At 44.9% G+C, this 19,850-nt stretch overlaps 1 protein-coding gene and 2 long non-coding RNA genes across 3 annotated transcripts in view; 2 read left to right on the top strand and 1 right to left on the bottom strand.

Moving 5' to 3' along the window:
* The first annotated feature begins 448 nt into the window (after window positions 1–448).
* Window positions 449–10,973, top strand: LOC112958664. Its single transcript, XR_003251470.1, has 4 exons — window positions 449–578; window positions 3,360–3,695; window positions 7,034–7,309; window positions 10,847–10,973. It is a non-coding gene; the product is annotated as an uncharacterized LOC112958664 (long non-coding RNA).
* Window positions 6,071–19,850, bottom strand: part of FHIT (fragile histidine triad) — a 356,061-nt gene continuing 342,281 nt past the window's right edge. Inside the window, exons 6-7 of the mRNA XM_026052580.1 lie at window positions 12,253–12,362; window positions 6,071–6,382 (exon numbers count right to left, since the gene is read on the bottom strand). Of these exons, the coding sequence (XP_025908365.1) occupies window positions 12,261–12,362 (102 nt within the window). The 3' untranslated portion in view covers window positions 6,071–6,382; window positions 12,253–12,260. The remainder of the gene's footprint in view (window positions 6,383–12,252; window positions 12,363–19,850) is intronic.
* Window positions 11,431–12,910, top strand: LOC112958665. The gene is made up of 2 exons (XR_003251471.1): window positions 11,431–11,490; window positions 12,801–12,910. It is a non-coding gene; the product is annotated as an uncharacterized LOC112958665 (long non-coding RNA).

Genomic DNA, 19,850 nt, shown 5'->3' with positions numbered 1-19,850 from the left:
GAGATGCACCGTGTGCTGAAGCTTATCATATAGGAGACAACATGCACACACACAAATCCACACACTGCTCCCTCTCCTGCAGCTCTACATTTTTCCTCTCTGGTCTCACTGACTGCAAAACTCACTGCAAAGGCAGCAGGTAAATCCAGTGCATGGGATAAATCCAGAGCCAAGTACCCACCAGCTCTGGGGCCTTGTCAGAGGAGCTGGAGGGGTAGCAAGGGATGCCTCATGTCCTGGATTTGTCTAGAAACTGTCTGTTTAGTGTCCACAGCCCTAATATCTGTGCAGAGTTAAAGCAGTTTCCACCTGTGTGCAGTTGAGTGAAGGTGGCATGCTGATTTTCTCCCTGTGACTTTTCTTTTTGGTCACTCTTTGTAGCTTCTGTTTGCCTCGTGCTCCTGGGATCTTTGTGCTGATGTACCTGATGATGAGAAAAACACAACGCCCCAAGAAGGATCAGGTCACTTGACATAAAAGGACTCAGATGCCAGACGTTCTGCCCAGATCTAACCTTGGAGGCAACCTGCTGGATGTCTTTAGCTGTTCAAAGCTAAGATAAAGCTGAGCAGCCCCAGGTGTGTTGATGAGCAGACACTAACCACGTGCATGGCTCCCCCCCAGCCTCAAGGGGTACCTCCTTGTGGAGGTTTTGGAGTTCTCCAGGGAAATGCTGGATTTCAGGATCTAGGAGGGTGCATCCACTGGTCTAAGGCAATGTTCCTGCCTGGAGATCTTCTGATGCTGGTGGTGTCACTCCTTGCTCAGCAGCCACCAGGCAAACGGGACCACAGAGATTTTACTGCTACAGCTCTCCTCTGACACCCATCTCCCCTCATGTCTGATTTCTAATATAAATATCTGCCCCCTTCTTTCTCTCAATGAAAACTAACACCTCAGTTTTATTCCAACTAAGTTAGTTTTATTCTAAGCATTCCTTTATTCAGAGTCTTATTCTCTGCTCTATCTCCATTTCCCTATCAGCCTTAGGAGCACCGACCATCGCTCCCGATGTCCGTCTGCTTGGTGCGCATCATTAGAGCAGCTAGATCAGGGAATTACTTTTTCCTTCCTTCAGCTCCTCTCTTTGCTTTGCACTCCTCTGCCTTGCTGGGGCTTTTCTGCATTGGCAGACAGGTTCAAAGACAGATGTGGGGATTTTAACTCCCTCCTTCCCACCGCACCAGTGGGTTGCAGCTGCCAAACCCTCTCCAATCTTGGTTTCCAAAGGTTTTAAAAGTTAAAAATCAGAAAGGCACTTAAGCCCTTACTTCTTTTCTGATTTCTGACAAGCTCGAGCTAGTGTTTCAAGTTTTCTTCTACTCTTTTTCCTTCCTGGATTGGTGTTAGGGCCCTTATTCCAGCAAAACCTCTCAATGATCCGTGCAGCCCCGGGGAATGGCTGCAGATCTGGAGCACGGGGCTCCTTGGACACATGACAATTACGGAGCAATTTTCTAACATTAAAACAGCGTTACCAGCGTGCCTTTAACTGGCCACAAATAGAAACCTTGACTTGTCTACAGCGGTTTGATTTCCAAGCTAGGCAGGAACATTCAGTCCTGACTTGTGATCCATTTTATCACCAAAAAGAAAATTTGCAGGATAGTTGAATCAAGAGCTTATTCCTGCAAAACTTCTGCCCATATCTCTGAGCTGCTGCTGCGGCTGCAGGGGCTGTTCCAGTGCAGGAGGGAAAGGGCCACTTCTTTTAAATGCTCATTAGAGATAGCAAAAAGATACAAAAAAAGACTAACACCATTTTACACTTGTAAAATACCCCTAGCAGATTCATATTTTTAATCTTCAGTACAAAAGCCTTGCAACTGCAGCAAGGCATTAGTTTCCAATGACTAGCCACCTTTTTTTTTCTATAGCCCCTGGCATTAAAGCACTCAGTAAAAAGACACTTTAGAGCTAGTTCAGGCAGTTCATTTTCTGTCAATCAACTCTCAGGCTATGAGTATAAAGGCAGCAACATGACAAGAGTTCTATTTTAATATCTTTACTCTTGATAAGATAATCCTAGAGGAGCAGTGGTGATCAAATATTTACAGGCAGTGCTTGCTGGCACCGTCTGTTGTAAAATTAAATACACAAAATTATGTGGGGATAATGTTAATGTTGTGATATGAGGACAAAAGGCAGCACACTTGAAATGAAGGTTGATTCTTCTTAATATATACTCCTCTGTGGCGAGGACTGGGCTGCCTGCACTGGGAACAGAAGAGCAGCTTCCCTCTCCCATTTGGTGACCTTTTCCCGCTTTTCAATAGCCTGTTTGTCATTTAGACCTCTTTGAGTACTTAACACTTCTGCTTTTTAAGTATGCATTTGCATGTGTGTGGCTTCTTGAAATGTACCAAACAAACATAAAAAAACCTACAAAAATGCAAATCTGCAAAGACCGAAGTGCTCCTGTTGCTGTTTTTGGAGACCATGAGACTTGGTGCAAACACACCCAAAGAGGAACCTCCGAAAAGTGGATTTCCCCCCTATTTCTCTGTGCTGAGCCCCTTGTGCTGTGCCTCAGCCAGCCCTGGGAAGCGAGGCGCTGATTTAGGCTGAAAGGCCAATGCCAGCTAATATGGGAAATTACTCTAGCAATCATCCCTCTTTTTGTCACTATGGTGACAAAAAATGACAAAAGCCTGAGCAGAAAGAGATGGGGTGACATAAGAAAGGAGGCCAGGGGCAACGCTGGGCAGGTCGGGGTTCTGCAAAGCCAGGGATGGAGCAGCAGCTCCGGAGACCAGGCTGCACGGCCGCTCACACTGACCTTGGAGCCAGGAGAGCCCTCGGGCTGCAGCTCCTGGACCCCCCAAAGCTCTGGCCACACGGCTCTGAAATCCCCCGGCACCTTCCTAGTGGGTAGCCCAGGTGGCCAGTCTTATATTTGCTGGCTTCTAGGCTCCTAACCAGGTTCTTGTGTTTTTGAGCCACCCCAGGGGGAATAAATTGCAGAAATTCCTCACAAGACAGTGGGCAAAGACAGAGCAGAGTGAAGGTCCAAGGGCATCTTGCCCAGGAGTCCCACTCTGAAAAGGTCACCGCAGCTTCATGCTGCACCTCCAGTGAAATCACCTAAAACTGTGTGCACCGAGGAGCTACTTATGGACTTGACAGCCTGCAGATCTTGACGTGCCACGACTTCACCATGTGTGATTTCCTCCTTTTTTTCTTTCGGGCATCAGCCTCTAAAAAAAAATCTGATAGGCGAGGAAAGGGAGAAAAAGCAGAAGAGAGTAATGGAGTAAGCAGTGGGGAAAAATCTTCATCCTGAAATGCAAAGCCTAAAAGCTCCCCTGCCCCATCATATCTTTTATTATTATTATTTTCTCTTTCTTTCTTCTTTCCAGGAAGAGAAATGGTATTTTGCAGCCAGCTCTATTCAGGATGATTGTGCAGAGCTCTGCTAATGGGCTCTGCCAAGCTGTGGTCACCCCATGGAGCTATTGGCAGGAGAGGTGGCAAGTTGGAGAGGACTACAAGGGAACTCGGCATGATATTTTTTGATGAGCTGATTATTCAGAAATCGCACAAGAGCTGAAATACATCATTCCATTCGGAAACTCAGCACCGCCAGCACTCAGGACAGCCTACACGAGCGGCTTCTCCTTCACAGAGCCGCTGGATCGTGCGCCGGGAAGCAGATGCAGCCATCGGACCAGGAGTTTTGACAGCCCTCGGCTGAGGTGACAGCTAAAGATAGGGAGTGGATAGGAGGGCACAGGGAGCTGAGAAAGAAATGCTTTAGGCACCTTCATGGCTGTCACTGCGTGGGTATTGGGGTTAAAAAGCTTTTCAGTGGCTCCCTGGGTGCTGCAGCACTGTGATTTTTACTGTTTTACAGGTAGCAACGAGAGCACATGCTACATGCACGTGTTTTCATCCCCAGTGGTCCCACCAAGCAGGGGGGATGTGAGGAGCCCCATGTCCTGGCCTGGCCAGGAGCTCCATCCTTAGCCCATGTCTACCTCTAGCCCAAGCTCCATGGGAGTAGCAGCTCCTTATCCACAGTCCCTGTGCAGACGGGTCCTCCAGGAGTCGATGAGGAGCAAGGCGACTGCAACACAGCTGTTCTGCTAACGAAAAAGTGGTGCACAGGCACAGCATGGCATCCCTCTAGCAGGAACTGCATGCCTCCAAAAAACAAACTTCAGAAGGTCTGAACTGTAGAAAGTTGGGATTTTCTCCAATTACTGTAGCACGATGGTGTGACCGGTGATCCGGGCCCTGCACAGGAGCAGGGGACTGTGCTTGGAGGCGGCAGCTTCAGCAGCAAAGGCTGCTTGTGCTTCAGCACTGCTTGCCCTGGCACTTGCATCACCTGCAGCTTTGTATGCAGCGCCCCAGCTAAGAAAATTAGGTCTATGGGAAGTGTATGAGTGATCCAGACATGGTACTCAAGGCTCAGGTCTTTAAAAAGCATGGGGGTTACGCCACATGCTGCTGCAGGGGCGTCATGTACTTCATGATCTGCCTTTTCTCATCTCCCCTTATCTCTCGCTCCAATCCTTCCTCATGTCCTTCATCTATTGCAAATTCCCTTTTTAAGCAGGCGTGAAGCACATAAATATTTCTGTGCTGCATAAATAGGTTAGGTTGTTTTGTGCATAATACCATGGGAGGCTTTTTTTAAAGCGGGACCTTTAGCGCTGTGATAACATCCCTCTCATTTACACAAAGGAAATGCTCCACACAGCTCCGCACTCGTCTTGGTGTGGATGGCTGGAGTGGTGCCCACTCACCACGGGCTATGGAATTAATACTGGAATATTCCATGCTTACCAGGATGCCACGGGGTGCCAGGTTTGGAAACACCATGCAAAGGTGATGGCCGCGCATGTTTTCTATTTAGCATCATCCCTGAAGCACAGCTCTTGTCTTCCCTCGATGTGAAACCATGACTACTTTAAATACCCAAGTGCAAAAGGAAGAGCGTTTGTGTGGGCTCATTTGCTGCACCTCCTCATGTCCTGTCTGCTTTTACCCTTCCTTTTCTGGCATTTCTTGCCACCTGACCTTCATTTCTTGTTTATTCAGCCCTTGCTGAACAGCAAGATCTTTGAAATCAAGCTGGCTTTTCAGGAACAAGATTTTAACAGCACCTCCGTAAAACATGGAAGGCAGCACAAAGACCTCAAACCCAAGGCCTGCCTCTCCCTGCAGTATGCAGTACTGTTGACTTTGGGAAGGTGACAGTTTCGAGTATATGAGTTTGTCCTTTGTTCCTCTTCCTACCTCTCAGGCTAGGTTGCAGCCCTTCAGGGCAGATTCCTTGTGGCTGTTTTGCTGCCTGCAGATAGTGGGCACGATGGGCACGTGCAGGGATGCTCTCCTGTGCTGCAGACACGGGCTGGAGCTTGCAGCCCATGGCACCACGCAGCACAGCTCTTGCCTAAGGAGTCTGTGCACAGCATTTCCCAGCCTGAGCTCAGCCAACACCAAGAGCTTCTCTTGCAGCCTCCCCACAATTCAAGCTAAGATTGCTGGTGATCTTTTCATGCATATCTCGCAGGCTCATTTCTTCTTCCTTCCATCTGCTGTTTGACTTCTTTTCTTCCTTATTACGTGTTAGCAATTAACAGCTAAACCACTGCAGGTTTCTTCCTTTGCAGGGCTCTGAGCAGGGCATTTCTTGCCGAGGGAGCGTTCCACATGGATGACTGCCACGATGATGCCTGTTCTTGCAATCGGGACAGGCTTGCCAGTCTAACCCTACTGTGATAGTTAGCAGCTTTACATATTTATTGATTTGCAGAAGCACTTTCTATTGCCTTTAGCTCCTGCAGCACTGTACCAACACAGTAAAAGCAACAGAGCAGGGAAAGACGTGAATAAAGATTACACGTTTGTTTTTCTGATATCCCATCTGGCAAAATGGTAGCTCTTCAAGTTTACCTTGCCTAGGCTACAACAAGGCCTTGGTTTCTATGAAATGTTGTATCACTAAAAGACCTAATTTTCTGTGATACAAATAAAACAACAATCTCAAAAAGCAATACATGGAGCAAATGCTTCGTAATGTAACTAAACACAGGACCTACACAGGTTTGCTAGCACTTTATTTCAGTTTGGGCCACGGAATAATTTTAAAAGATTCATTCCCAAGTTCACAATTCAGAAAAATAGGAGTTATTGCTCAGAGCATTATTTTGAACCAGTATGGTTCACTGTCTTAGCTGAAAATCAATCCTGATGATATCCAAAGGTCCAATAAAATTTTTCAAGGAAGAATCTCGTATTTGTAGAACATCATAAAAATGTGTTCAGCTGCAGTTCCAGTGCCACTGAGAAGAGGAGAATCAGGGCGCTCTCAGGGAGTTTCCTGTGTCGTGGGATGTTTTTCAAATACTTTGTTACCTGAAAAATATCAAACCTAATAACAGACAGTTAAATGTACCTTTGATCTGTGTTAGCAAGACAAAATGTAAGACTGTTTATTGCTAATGAGTTGGGTGCTCATTAATGTGTTCCAACAAAAAATACAGACAGTAATAGGCAAAATGAAATGTTTGGTGTTATATCCAGGCACAGTAGATTTCAGCCCCTATTATACTGTGTGCTTTAGGGAAAGGAGAAAAATCAGTGCACACAACTAGTTTTAAAATTATATGTCAAAGCAAGAAAGATGAACATTTGTTTGCCTTATTATATACTTTTTCAATGAAGTTCGCTTCCAAATCATACTAATGGCTTTCTTTCACATTGTGCTTTTCATTCCTAACTTGCAAAGCACCCTCAAAAGGAGGTCAGGCTCATTTTACAAACACAAACATGAGGCAAAGGGAAATGAAGCTGCATTTCTGATGTTGCTGAGCAAGACAGCGCAGTCCCCAGCTCTGCTGACCGCTACACATAGGAACAAAGGATTAGAAAGGGCATCTTGTGTCATCAAATCCAGCTTCTTACTCTTCAAATCAATTTTGCTATAATAATCTCATGCAAGAGTCTTTGGGGCACATGATCTCTTATATAAATTCCTGCAAACGCTCTTTCAAAATCTATCATCTATTTGATATCCTCACAGACCCTGACCCTGCGGTGACAGACTGTATAATGGCAAAGGCGTTCTGCCCTAGTGATTTGGGACCATCATCCAGAGAATGTCCTTGTGTTCCAGACACTGAGACACAAGTGAACAGAGAATTTCTTCCCATGTCTGATCTAATTTTCACTACCTTTTGGTGGTCCATCCTGGCAAAAGGCCATCAACATGTGCCACAGAAGACCTGGAGGGTGCTCCCAAAGTAGAGGAACGTCAATGTTGAGAGCCTGACACCTGAGCTGACTGCAGCCATGAAAGGTGAGTGTTACTTCCCTGGTCAAACTCATGTCACACTCCTCACTGCAGTGGTTAAATGTCTTCACTGGAGACTTGCAGGAGACCACAGATGCTAACACAAATGGAGCATTTGGGTTTCTCCATGCAAATACCCGGCGTTTAGTGTAGGGACTGCCATCCTGGCAAGTGACAAAGCCTTAAATATTCTCAACCCAACGAGCCCCATCACATCCCTCCTTTCTCAAATGCTGCTAGCTGGGAGAGCTATTAACAGCTTTCCACCTGCACAGCCTAGATACCAGAACTTTCACAAAGGCAGCTCTTAAGCTTTGAGGTCACATTTCAGCTGCTGGTTTGAGTGTCTCTCTGGGCAGCTCCATTATGCAGCAAGTAGAGCAACAGGGTAACATGATACAACCCTTTGCTAATAACTGCCTGTGAAGTGGGCTTTCTGCTTGGTACGATCAGTTTTGCACCTTCACTTCAGAGCCTGTTTAGAGCTGGCTTCCATACTCAGTGAATTATTTCAGCTTATTAAACACAAAGCTGTTACCCAACTGCTAGATGAGGGCACAGCCCCTCAACATGTTCCTCGGGGCCGCGCGCGACGCTCGGATCCCGGAGGCTGCTGCTGCTGCTGTTGCTGCAACTCCCCAACCGCCCACTTCTTTGTTTGATTGTCGCTTCTCCCTGAAACATATGTTTCCCCTTCTGATGGCATTTTGAGCAAGAGTTTCCTTTGTGTGCCCCTCCTGAGTGACAGTTTGATGGCAGCCTCCAAATTACTTGGCACATGTTTTGTGAGTCTGCTTCAAGGAGGGTCTGGCTGCTTCGCCAGTGTGTCTTTTGCAGCTTTGTGAAGCAAGAGCCTAGCACAATTTTAGCCCAGGTTTGAGCATAAAAGTCCTTGACCACGCTTGATATTACCTTAATTTGAGGCTCAGCTCTGTCCTCTACCTCAACTCCTGTTCTGCCCATGGCTTGTGCTCAGCCTTCCCCAATTCCCTCTCATCCAATGCAACACGCATAAAGCTAGTGATGGATCAGGGATGATCAGACTTGAAAATACTTGGTACCTGACAGACAGCTCAGGTAAGTATTCAGGCTTCTGGAGCCGGCCCTCTGTCAGCGCTCCTTGCTACCAGTGACACATCCGCTGCTTTGCCTCTATGCTGTACAAAGCCTGTGTCTCTGGCCATGACATTTCTACTGCAGCAATAATTACAGGATCCAAGCGGTGCTGTGTGGAATGCATGGGACTCCACAGAGCTGCATTAAATGGCCACCTGTAGAGAAGTGGCAGTCTGGAGAATGAGACACGTCCCTTTTAGCAGTGTACTACTTGCAGCCTCGAAATAAAGCCCTGTAATAGTTGCAAGGGCTACCAAACGCTGGCCCCTGCAAGAGGAATGCATTTCACTTACAGTGATAACTCACTCCACTGCAACTTTTGTTTTCTTAAGAATAATTACGTGCTTTAACTAAAATAACCAGTGTTGATGCTGAAGCTGCAGTGCATTAACACATCACACTTATTCAGGGGAGCCTTTTGCCCTGAGCTCTCCAGGGTGGGAATGAGCTGCTGTGCACAGTCACTGCACTTCTGCTGGCTATTTACAAGTCCCCTTGTAGAGGCAATTTAACTCCTGTGCACCAACCTTCTCCCTGCTACAGAGGTGGTGCCTTGGGGTGTTTTAAATCCCCAAAATACCAGCAAGTGCCAGATTGTGTCCGTCTGTTGCATTTCTGTTGATATTAACTCTCCTTTTGTTGCAATCAGATTACAAAAATATTATTTTCTATGTACTTGTTTCCTATTGCAGAAAAAGAACCCTAATTTTAGGGGAAAAAACATAGACCCTATGATCCGATCCATCTTCTCTTTGCTATTTCCAACTATTTAAAGTGTAGTGTCACTCTGAAATACACACTTGCAGTGCTGCATTCTCTTCCACTGACAGATTGTTATGATGTTTTTCAAGGTGACCTTCACAAAACATGTTTCTTTTGAAGCTTACATTTCACTTTCAGGTCAAAATAGTTCTACACAGACAAGTAAACCATCAGCTCCTGCTTTCTAATTAATGGTTCTTGGAGGCTGCTGAGTGGGGGATATAATTAATAGCACTTAAGTCTGAAGTGCAGAGAAATCTATAGCTGGTTACTCACACATGTATTTACTTAGGGATTATACACAAACAGCTCCTAAAGGCAGCTTTGAACAGCTCTCACCACAATCCCCAGGACCACAAACCACCTTTAGTCTGACTCCATGTAAGTGCTCAAAAAAATGACCTTGCATGGAGAGGGGGGCTCCCATGGGTGACCTCCCATTGGACGCAGACCTCTTTACTGCTCCCATCTCCCTGGAGCAGAGTCCTGCAGCACTTGTAGGAGCACCGCAGGCCTACATTAAGCTGGTGCTTTCTATATTTTATATGGCTGTATAATGATTCTGCTTGCCCAGGAGTAGCAAGGAGCTCAGGTGCTCACTTTGATGTAGGCAGCAGGGTGCATGGTCAGGGGTGCTGCAGCCAAAGCAGGTGCAAGCCGCATTGCCAGGCTACATGCCCCACCAGTTGCTCCTAATGATGGGAATTTCTCTGCTGAGGTCAGTAGAGTGGCACCTTTTCACATGTGCTGAGATCTCGGTGCAGAAAGGAAGGTTGTGAGGCAGGATGAGTGCTCTCCAAGAACAAGACTGTCTCTCAGTGGGGTGAAGAAAATGAATAAAACTTATATTCTCTGTCAATGCTGAAAGATTAAGTTCTCCAGAAGCATTGTCAGACTGGGGATGAAGGGGAGAACTGACATCAGAAATCCTGCCCCACTGTGCAGCCTGCATTATTTGGAGAAATTTTTAAATGAATCTTGCATGTTGAATGACAAAACATTCAGATGCTGAAGCAATTAAAAGCTATTGGATCTATATAACTCAAGAAGCCCTAACCTGCAGAATATCACTGTCAACCGCCTTATGTAAGGGGACATTTTGACGTCATAGTTGAGGCTGACAGCTTTTCTAACAGCATTACTACTTCAGTTGTGCATAAAATAGTCAAACTCCTACTGAAACTTGCACAGCCTCTTTTTTTTCTTCAGGTAAAACAACACATACTCAACTTGCCTTTGAAGGGAAACATTTTTGGAACCTATCTGCGAGTTAGTAACTCTTTTAATCTTTGGCCTTTCTGCTGGCATGTGCAATTCCACAAAACACAGACCATCAAAACACTTTGTCCAGCTATGGAAAGTTTCAAAATTCTAAAGGTACATCAGAAAGCGGCTTGAAAATTAAAATGCTGCATCAGATGTTATACTCTAAATAAGATGGTTTCCCCATAGTTGCACCTCAAAGAGTGGTCAGTTAGCAAACACAGCTGACATCTGTGAGTCCACACTGAATGAGGAAGTAAATTAAATCAAATCTTGGTGCTATTGAGCAAGACAGTGATGTTTAAGTGGAAAGATTGTATTTACATTTAACCAAAAAGATTGTATTTTAAATAGCCATTTTACAGAATGTTTTTCTTTCCTTTTTGTGCTTATTTCACCCAGGTTATAACCAGATTAAGGTGGAAATGCTCTGAAGGCAGAAGGCATCATCTCAGGCAGAAAACAGAAGGCTTTCAAGCTGGATCTTGCAGTCAAAGACTGCCACATGTTACAATGAACGGCTTTTGAGTCACCAGCTCTCATGGTATGAAAAGGAAGGTTGTCATGAGGAGCCTCAGGTTGCACAAGCTCCAGTATTTTGCACAGATGCAAGAGGAAACCAAACGGGCTTGCAGTGACCAAACACCTCCTCCTCTTACACAGTGCAAGATTCTACACGGTCCCAGTGGAGTCATGTTCCACCAAAAGCACGTTAAGCCAAGCTGAAGGGTGATATGGACTTTGTATTAGCCCCAGGCACAAAACATAATTTTCTTCTCTTGAGATAAATAAAACTTGTTTTCCCACATGTGGGAACGCCATTTGCTACACAACTTTCTCTGCGCATCCACAGCTGATTTGCCTGGAGAAGTTACTGCTTTGATGGCAGACAGGAGGATGGTCATCATGCGAGAAGAAACAGAAAGGAAAGTGTCCCATGGAACAGCCGAAACGGAGGCAAGAGAGTGGCAGGGGAGGCCGAGAGCTGCCACACGGGTGCCACGTGTGTGCTTGGGCTCAAGATTTTTCAAGCCGGGCTGCAAGAGGTGAGTCACAGGCAGAGAGGAGGTATATTTATAGTGCTTTGCTTCTTCATGGGAAAAAATATGAAAGAGTCAGAAATGACAGAGAAATGAGAGTGCTGGATGATAGCAAATGACATATGGGGAGCAGGGAGAGGGAGCTTTTGGAGTCATTACTGCAGCACACATCCCAGCATAACTCATATTGATCTCTGGGGAACAGTTCATTTCTATTGGAAGAATCTGGCTTCTGGGACTCTAGGTACAAGATGAAAACCTTGCAATTTCTAGAGTACCAATGTTATTGTTTGCCAGGTATTTACTCTTCTCTATTCCTGCCTGCAAACCTTTTTTTTTTTCTTTTAGGGCCAGTGCAAAATTTAGCATAGCAGGTTCCAGAAGGTTTAAGTTTGAAAGTTGAACTGATCAGATGAGTTAAGACTTGCAGGAAGAAGCATTTACTTATCTGCTCTGTAGTCTGAGTTCTGCTGGGATTTCATATATGCGCATGTATATTGGGCACACGAACATACAGCAGTTTTTAACTCATCACAGAGATACTGAGGCTATTTTCTGCTCTAAGAAATACAGAGCTGATTTGGTCAAGGAAAAGCATCTTATTTGATGCTACTGTTGGAGCACCAGGTCCTTTTGGAAACAATGCAAACCTAAGAGCTTTCATTTCTGTTGCTCTCTTCTACATATTCTACTCCAGTCCTTCAGAAATCTATATAAGACCGAACAGTTTTGGCTGCTTCACGAACATGATAATATATAAATTGTTACCTCTAATTCTACTGAAAATACTTCTTCAAAATTGCTGCTTCAGCTGCCATTTCTTCTTCTGTCCTCCACTTGTCAGGGGAATCCTCTTCTCCTTTGTCATGTCGTTGCAACTTTTGAAAGGGAAAAGAAACAAGAATTTACTCTTCATTCCAATATCTTCGCTATTGCCAAATTCACAGTGTGCCGGTATGCAACTAATCAAACTATTTATGTGTCTGTGGGATGGAGGGACCTGATGACGGAGAGAAGTACTGGTGAACTGTTTAGGCTGGAGATGGCAGTAGGATTAGTTAACTGGCTCTGATGGATTTATAAAGCAAGGTGCCAGGACGAAGGACAGGCACTGACAGAGGGCACAATTGTGTGCTGATGGTCAGACATCTAGTAAGTCTTTGGGGTAAAGCTGGCAGGTAACAGGATAACAAACACACGCTGTTATTTTGAAGCGCCCGTTGCATCAGTGGACTGATCTTAGGGAGAAGTTGCTTATGGCACCTTGTCAGCAATTCATGTAAGATTTTCTCTCTATTTTTTCCTCTGCCCATCAGAAGGGCTGGCTTCACCATTGAAGGCTTGTTGTGATAACAAGGCCCAACTGCAGCCACTTTCCATCAGCAGTTCGTGCCAGCAGTGTTCACACCAGCTAAGATACCTTCCCTCTCAGCACGTAAGTTATTAGTCCTTCCTTGCCCTTGTTGAAAGCAAAATGCATCCCTTCCCTAGACACATACTCTTTTCTTCTTTCATCTTTCACTATGTTTCATCTGGTGATTTAGTAAGGAAAAAATCAGAAGTAGGTGAAGTAGCTAATTTTTGCATCTAGCTTGCAAAAAATGCTCACAGAAATAAAGTTCTGTCTCATATATGGTAAGTATGAAGTAATGCTATCCCAAAGGTGACAATTTACAACAGAGCCTCTGCCTCTAAAGAAGAATCCTATTTTATAGTAAAAATATTGGGCTGGCACTTAGTGACTGTTTGTTTGCACGTGCACCCAAAATGTCTGCCACTAATCAAGTACAGACTACAGTAAGAACAGAGAGCAGAAACATTTGCATTAATTGCTTGTTTTATCTCAAAAGCGTTGAGGATTTCCAGTGTGTCTCTAGCTACAGAGCACAGCAGATTGCATTAACAGCATCAGTGCTTCTGAAGAACATTATAATATCAACTTTTTGTCAGCGCCATAAAGCAAGCTGGAAATTAATGAATTTTCACCTTTTACTTCTGGCTAAATTTTAATCCAGAAGATGACACAGTTAAAAGCAGAGATGAAACAGCACTGTATCTGTCAAGCAAGCTGCATTATTGTAGAGCAGTACACTTTAGCAATAAACTAGGTTTATTAGCATATATCCACCTCACAAATACTTTTATTTGTGCTGCCTTTTTCCTACTCTGAATTTTGCTGCCAGCTATAGTCCTAGGCAGATTTCCATTCTGCAACATAGATTTGTTTCTGCTCAGCACACCAAGCTGCATTAGAAAGCTATTTCCTTTCATGCCAAGGCTGATACAATACAATAGCTATAGGCAAATAAAATGTATTACTGTTTCACTAGTAGAAGACTAATCTTCATTGCTACATTAGCTCTAGGTGTGTTATAAATCCATCTTGTAACAATGTTATAGAATTATGGATAAAGATTAAAAAAAATAGGAGCAGGTACATAGCATGCACTGCCCAAATCCATCCTTTGTGTCTCCAGCGCTTGACTCAAAAGGAAACCTGTTTGTGAAGGGTCTAGATACAAATGCAAATTTTATCTTATTTGAGCTGGGGTGATTTCTGCTGGGGAAGCTGACGTTGGCTCAAGGGGAACCTGTTTCTGCAGCCCCAAGTTGTGTCGCGACACTGTGATCTGCCCGTCACGGCTCCCAGAGCGGAAAGGCAAGGAGGAGGGACTCAAATCCGATGGCCACCCATCTGTGGAGCTGCAGCCTGTCCGGAAGCCTGTTCCTACCCGCTGCACACGTCCATACTGCACAGAGGTAAGTGGGCTCAGTTGCCCTGTACCTTCCTCAGAGCCCCAACATGCACGCATCGCAGACAAGCCCAGGGTAAATCAGTTGTCTCTCAGAGGTGTGAGCTGCTTTTCGCAAAAAACGTCCGTTCAACCTGCTGCCAGCAGGAGAGACGACAGCAGCAGCTGAAGGCAAAGGAGGGAGCTCTGCTCCTCGGGGCCTCCTTGGTTAACCTGCAAGAAGCTTTCAGCAATGAGCTTTGGTCCTCGGAGAGCCCGAGTGCCAGCAGCCGCTGCTGAGACCTCTAAAAGAGGGATTTGCCTTTTAGCTTTCCTTTTGCTTACTCAAAGAAAGTGAAGTGAACAGTAATAGGGAGGCATACTGCAAAATGTCTTTGGCTGTGGTCTAAATTAAAACACGGCAAGAAGTCACAGCCCATGGTGACTTCTCAGAGCTGGCAGAGGAGAGAGGGTTTCTTTTGCTACATAACTGCTAACCTTTAAAAATAATCAATCTTCGACTTAGGGTTAAACCAGATGCAGAGGGTGCACAATGAATTCTCAAACTTGCCTGGAAAATCGGGCTCCTTGCATAGCCCAGCAGCCTTGCACAGCCCGCAGCACCGTGCAGCAGAGCACCACCCCTAGAACAGCATTTAATGCACATACCAGTGTTGTGGGGACACACTGGGCACCATAAACCACAGATAAACCCTTTGGGGCAAACCCCTCGAGCTCCAGCTCAGTCTGCAAGCCACCCTTGCTGAGGAAGCAGCACAGATTTGCTGTGGGTCTTCCAGGAACATGCGTGGGGCAGCAGGAGCTCCAGGCCAGTGCTCCTGATGGACACAGCACGGTGGATATCTGCAGTCATGTGCAGCCTATAAATACCTTCCCATAGCGCGCCGTGCTAGTTAACATTTCAAAACTGCTGATACTTTGCCTGCCTCTGTAAGGGAAAGGTAATGCAAAAGCACCGTGCCAGTAGAGAAGATGTTCTGCTGCAAATTCCATGAACCCTCAAAAATGCACTGAAATTAAAGAAAAAAAAAAATACTGTATTCCTCAAAAAAAAAAAAAAAAAAAAAAAAAAAAAAAAACCAAAACAAAGTATCTCAGAAATGCAAGAGTTAATAAAAAGTTAAGCAAATAAATTAGTGTAGCTAATCAATTACACAACGAGCAGGTAGAAAAGAATGTGAATGTTGTTTTGAGGCACTCTCCACTATGTTAAAACTATATATTTTTTTAACATTCTGGGTAAACGCTGAGGCAGACATTACCACACATTACCCAGTTGCCTAACTGCATTGCCCAGCAAATTACATATCATGTCGTTCAACATTGTTCAAGCACTAAGTCCTTTGCTCATGACCTAGCACAGCCTCTTGCCTCACAGTGCAGATAAATGCACTATTTCCAAGACATCCCCTTCTTCAAGGAGATCGTTACTGATGTCTGACTTCTTAGGCTTCCTGATAAATTCTCCTCTTCTTTCACCTCAAGCAGAAAATACTCTTCCACCAATAATCTATGACTGTCAGTCTTGATTACTTGTAAACAGAGAAGCTCTTTGAATATTTCTGCTCGTGAAAAGCGTTCATTTTCTCACTCATGTCTCCCAGTGTGAGCTGCTGGCAGATCTGACAGCTGTGCTTTATGTTATTTTATTAAAGTTGTTAGTGCTGCAGAATGGCTTACGTTTTTATCACTGCAATTCCTACGGGACCCACAATATTGTTTTATAACACACTGGCATTGTGGAGCCTCTGCTTCTTGCCCTTTGCTGAGAGAAGCCCAGAATTCACAATGCTGCCGACTTCGGTCAACCTGGGTCCAGCACTGGCAGTTGCTTCCAGTGACATCTGTATTGCAGCTTTCTTAACTTATACCATGATATCAACAGGAAAGCAACTTGGTTAATGTGCAGAACTAGCTAAAAGGACTGGAGAGAGGATTTTTATGGTAGTTAGCACTCTTTTGAATCTCCATGAATGTTTACTGTTGATGCTTAGGAGTTTATAACCTCCAAAGTATTTAAATAAAAGAAAATCAGAGTGCTGGAAAGTAATTGTGACAAAGAAACTGCACCTCAACAAAATGCAAATGCTTCAACAATTGCATGTTATAATTTTGCATTAGCAAACCAGCATCCAAAAGAAAAAACAAAGTTTTGTCAGCATTTCAGATCAGATGCTGCTCACTGCCCAAGTGGTGGTGCTCATTATTATCAATGTGCATTAGGAGACCTCAGGAATCTTTTCCATACTGAACTTCCATGTGAGTCACATCTGGAGAATGGAATTTCCATCTCGGATTAACACGCTACCTGTTAGGAGGTTGGGCTCCAACCCATTTCCAGAGATGGGAGATGGAGGGGATGGGAGACCTCAGCTCCCTGGCAGTGCTAAGAATCTGCCTGCCCTGGGGAAACCCTGAGAGTGCCCTCTCTGCCTCCTCTTGTCCTTGCTTTACATCAGTTCAGTTCCTGAATTGCCTCCTTAGCCTCCTCACTCTTTTCCCTCAGTGCTTTCTTTTTCCCCCTTCACTTCTCTTCATGCTCAGTTTGTGTCCCCAGAGAGATTCTTCCCTTCCACCCCTCCCAGGAACATAATCAAAGGTGACATTTACTGCTCTTGCCCATGGCTTGGGAGCAGGATCTACCCTGTCCTCACACCCTGCTGCCTTGCTGAAGGGATCAGCAGGTTTTTGGTGTGCAGCCTCTTCTGCCAGTCCAGATCTACCATACCTCATCCCATCTGCCTTCAACGTTGACTAGTATTATAATCAACTAATCAAGACTTGGTATTATAATTCCTGATTCCACAAATTTCTGATTTGGGGGGTGTTTGTTACTTACTGAGTTAAATCCTTGTTTTTTAAGGAGATGGATAAGAAGCCCAAAGTAGGTTACCTGCATCCTAGAAGATTTTTAACTATCTTTCTCCAATTATTTCACCACATACTCTGGAAATATACTGCTACCTCCCAATTGCTGGCATTACCCCATAAAGCACATAGTCCATGGAAAAAGCACCGTTTACCAGAGCAGAGTTGTTGCTGTATTTTAAAGAGGCTGCTTTCTTTGCTTCATCTAGTCTTTGTCATAACGACTGCAAATATTTTTTCAGCTTTATTATTGCGCTTTGGGGAAAGACTTCAGCCTCACAATTCACACAGACATCCGAATAACAGCGTGCACTTTAGTGAGGCACTTAGATGGAGAGAAATCTGTGGAAATGCAGGTAAAGGTTAAGTAAAACTCTTAAGCATATGTGTTTAAGTGCTTTGCTAAAATAAACTCTGCAAAAACTAGTTTATAGCAATTTTGCACGCAAACATGATAAAAAGAAGAATAAATTGCAAAAAGCAGCCTAGAAAGTTGTTTTTGAAAGTATAAAAGACAAGTGAGCCTACAAACACAACTCTGGCTTGTACAGAGAATACAAGTTTTCCGGTCGTGATTCGGTGAGGTCTGTAGATTGCATTCAGCAGAGCTCAAAGCTTGACAGAATTCCAGTTTGGCTCCAACAGAGACAAAATTGGTGGAAAGCAAATGCATTACAAAGGGATATTTGAAGGAATATCCACTGGGGGAAGAAGCCCTGCCAAAGACTTGGAGGATGGCTATTTGCAAGCTGATATAAAGCCTGGCAAGCTTTATAGGTGCCTAGAAGTGTGCTTGGATATATATTCAACATGTAAAGCAGAAAAAAATATCCATTACTCTCCCAGCTAGCAGATAATGTGATAAACACCTCTGCAGCTTTCTTCATCTGGCAGAACAAGGTGGATGCACTGGAAGTTCTTAAATGGTATTTGCTTGTGAGAGGTGCCTACAGGGAACGAAAGATGTTGCCTAGAGCCCTGGCTAAGAAAAGGCAGTGTCATGAATGTGATAATGTTGGAGGGAATGTTATCCTGCGCACACAGCCTGCCATGCAACATCACTCATTTGGAAAAAGGCTATTTTTAATCACGGAAGAGCACTTTAATCAAGGATGGAGTCGGTGATTCAGAAATTTCATGCAGGTGCATGCATCACTTGACTGAAAGCATTTTCCCAAAAGGTTAGAGCTGCAGAACAATCTCTATGTCCCACCCCAAGAGCAGAGATAACCTCTTAAGTGCCCATATCAGGCTGATGTACTCGAGCTACCGGGGATTCTCAAAGTCACAACTTTCCCTGCTAATCTTCTTAACTTCAGACAAATATTTGCCGTACCTGGAGCATACTCAATAAGATTCATGACACGTCAAGGAAGACACATTTGTGCTAGGGAGGTTCATTCTGTTTGTTTTCTTTGCATTTTTCTGCCAGTGCAAAAGAAATTGGTTGAATGTCCCATGGCAACACCAGAGAGGCTGGCTGAGCAGATGGAGTAGGAGGTGAGAGCTGTCCCCACCTTCCCGGAGAGCCCTCGTCCTCCCTCACCCCATCTCTAGGAGCTGTAGGAAGCGCACACATGCGTTTGGAGAAGATACTAGATTTCTTCCTCTCCGAGGACCAAGCTTACTCAGACTAAGCAGCCCCCATTAACCATCTCCTCCTGCCCCCATCCTTTTTGAAATTCAGACGAAAACCTTGACTCAATGTGCTGTGGAGTACCTCCTACTCTGAGTCACTCTCTCCACTGAACCCCAGGGAGATTTTAAGGTGATTTCAGATGTCTAGAATGAGATGCACTGCATGCATGAGGCAAACCCCTGGAGTGTCAAAGCCCTCTCCTCTGTGTGCTTCCAGCCCCCGTATCTCAGGGGTCCTCTCAGCTGGCAGCCAGCCTTCCAAAGACGCCTTCCCTGCGGCTCTCTCTGCACACGACCTTCCTGAAAGTCACCCGAGTTGTCCCAGCCATCAGCCCCGCTGACGCCATCCCCTGTGTGACCGTATCAGTTCTCAGTGAGCAAAGCTTCGTCTTGGCCAACCTGCAACAGCTTTGTCCCTCTGTCTTCCTAGAATCCAGGCATTCCCAGATGCAGCCGCCTCCCTGGGACTGCCTCTCCTCCCAGGCATCCCTTGGATGTTCCTTGGATATTTCCTTAGCTTTCATCCTCGTGCAGGCAAAGATGCTTTGCCTCAGAGATTGCTTTTCTGGGATTTAAGGGGCTAATGCCCTCTTATAAGTAGGCTGAGGAAAAAATTGCTCTCTCATTTAATGTTCACTCTGAAAAATATGGCTGCATTTATTATGCAGCATATTGTTTTATATACTGTTTTGTTATAATAAGTCATGTTTAAAATGTCATGACATTTAAATCAACAGCAATAAGAGGGAAATACCGGAAAAGAACAAGATGATCAAAAGGGATTTGAAAAATCCTGGTAAAATGTTCTGGGCCAAATACCACTGTTATATTACAAATAAAGTCACAAAGAAACTTAAAAGTCACCCATGAGAAAGCCAGGTCTCTGCACCATCGCAGTGGCCCCCAGGCCACAGCCAAGGCAGGGCTCCCTCCTGCTCATGCCCCGGGGCTGCTAATAGCCGGTGGCCACGGAGGCTGGTCCTTGGCCACCAAACCACCATGACAGCCTGGAAAACTCTGCTGAATATGCCCTTGGCACCTGCTTATGCCATTTGTCTCAGCAAGGAGCTTTATTGCTAAGTTATATGAATGAACTTTACATACAGC

Source organism: Nothoprocta perdicaria, unplaced genomic scaffold (assembly GCF_003342845.1).
Source record: "Nothoprocta perdicaria isolate Ctin4 unplaced genomic scaffold, notPer1 scaffold_9, whole genome shotgun sequence".
NCBI classification, from domain to species: domain Eukaryota; kingdom Metazoa; phylum Chordata; class Aves; order Tinamiformes; family Tinamidae; genus Nothoprocta; species Nothoprocta perdicaria.
The sequence above is the reverse complement of the archived record's forward strand: the minus strand, read 5'-3'. Positions and strand labels throughout refer to the sequence as shown.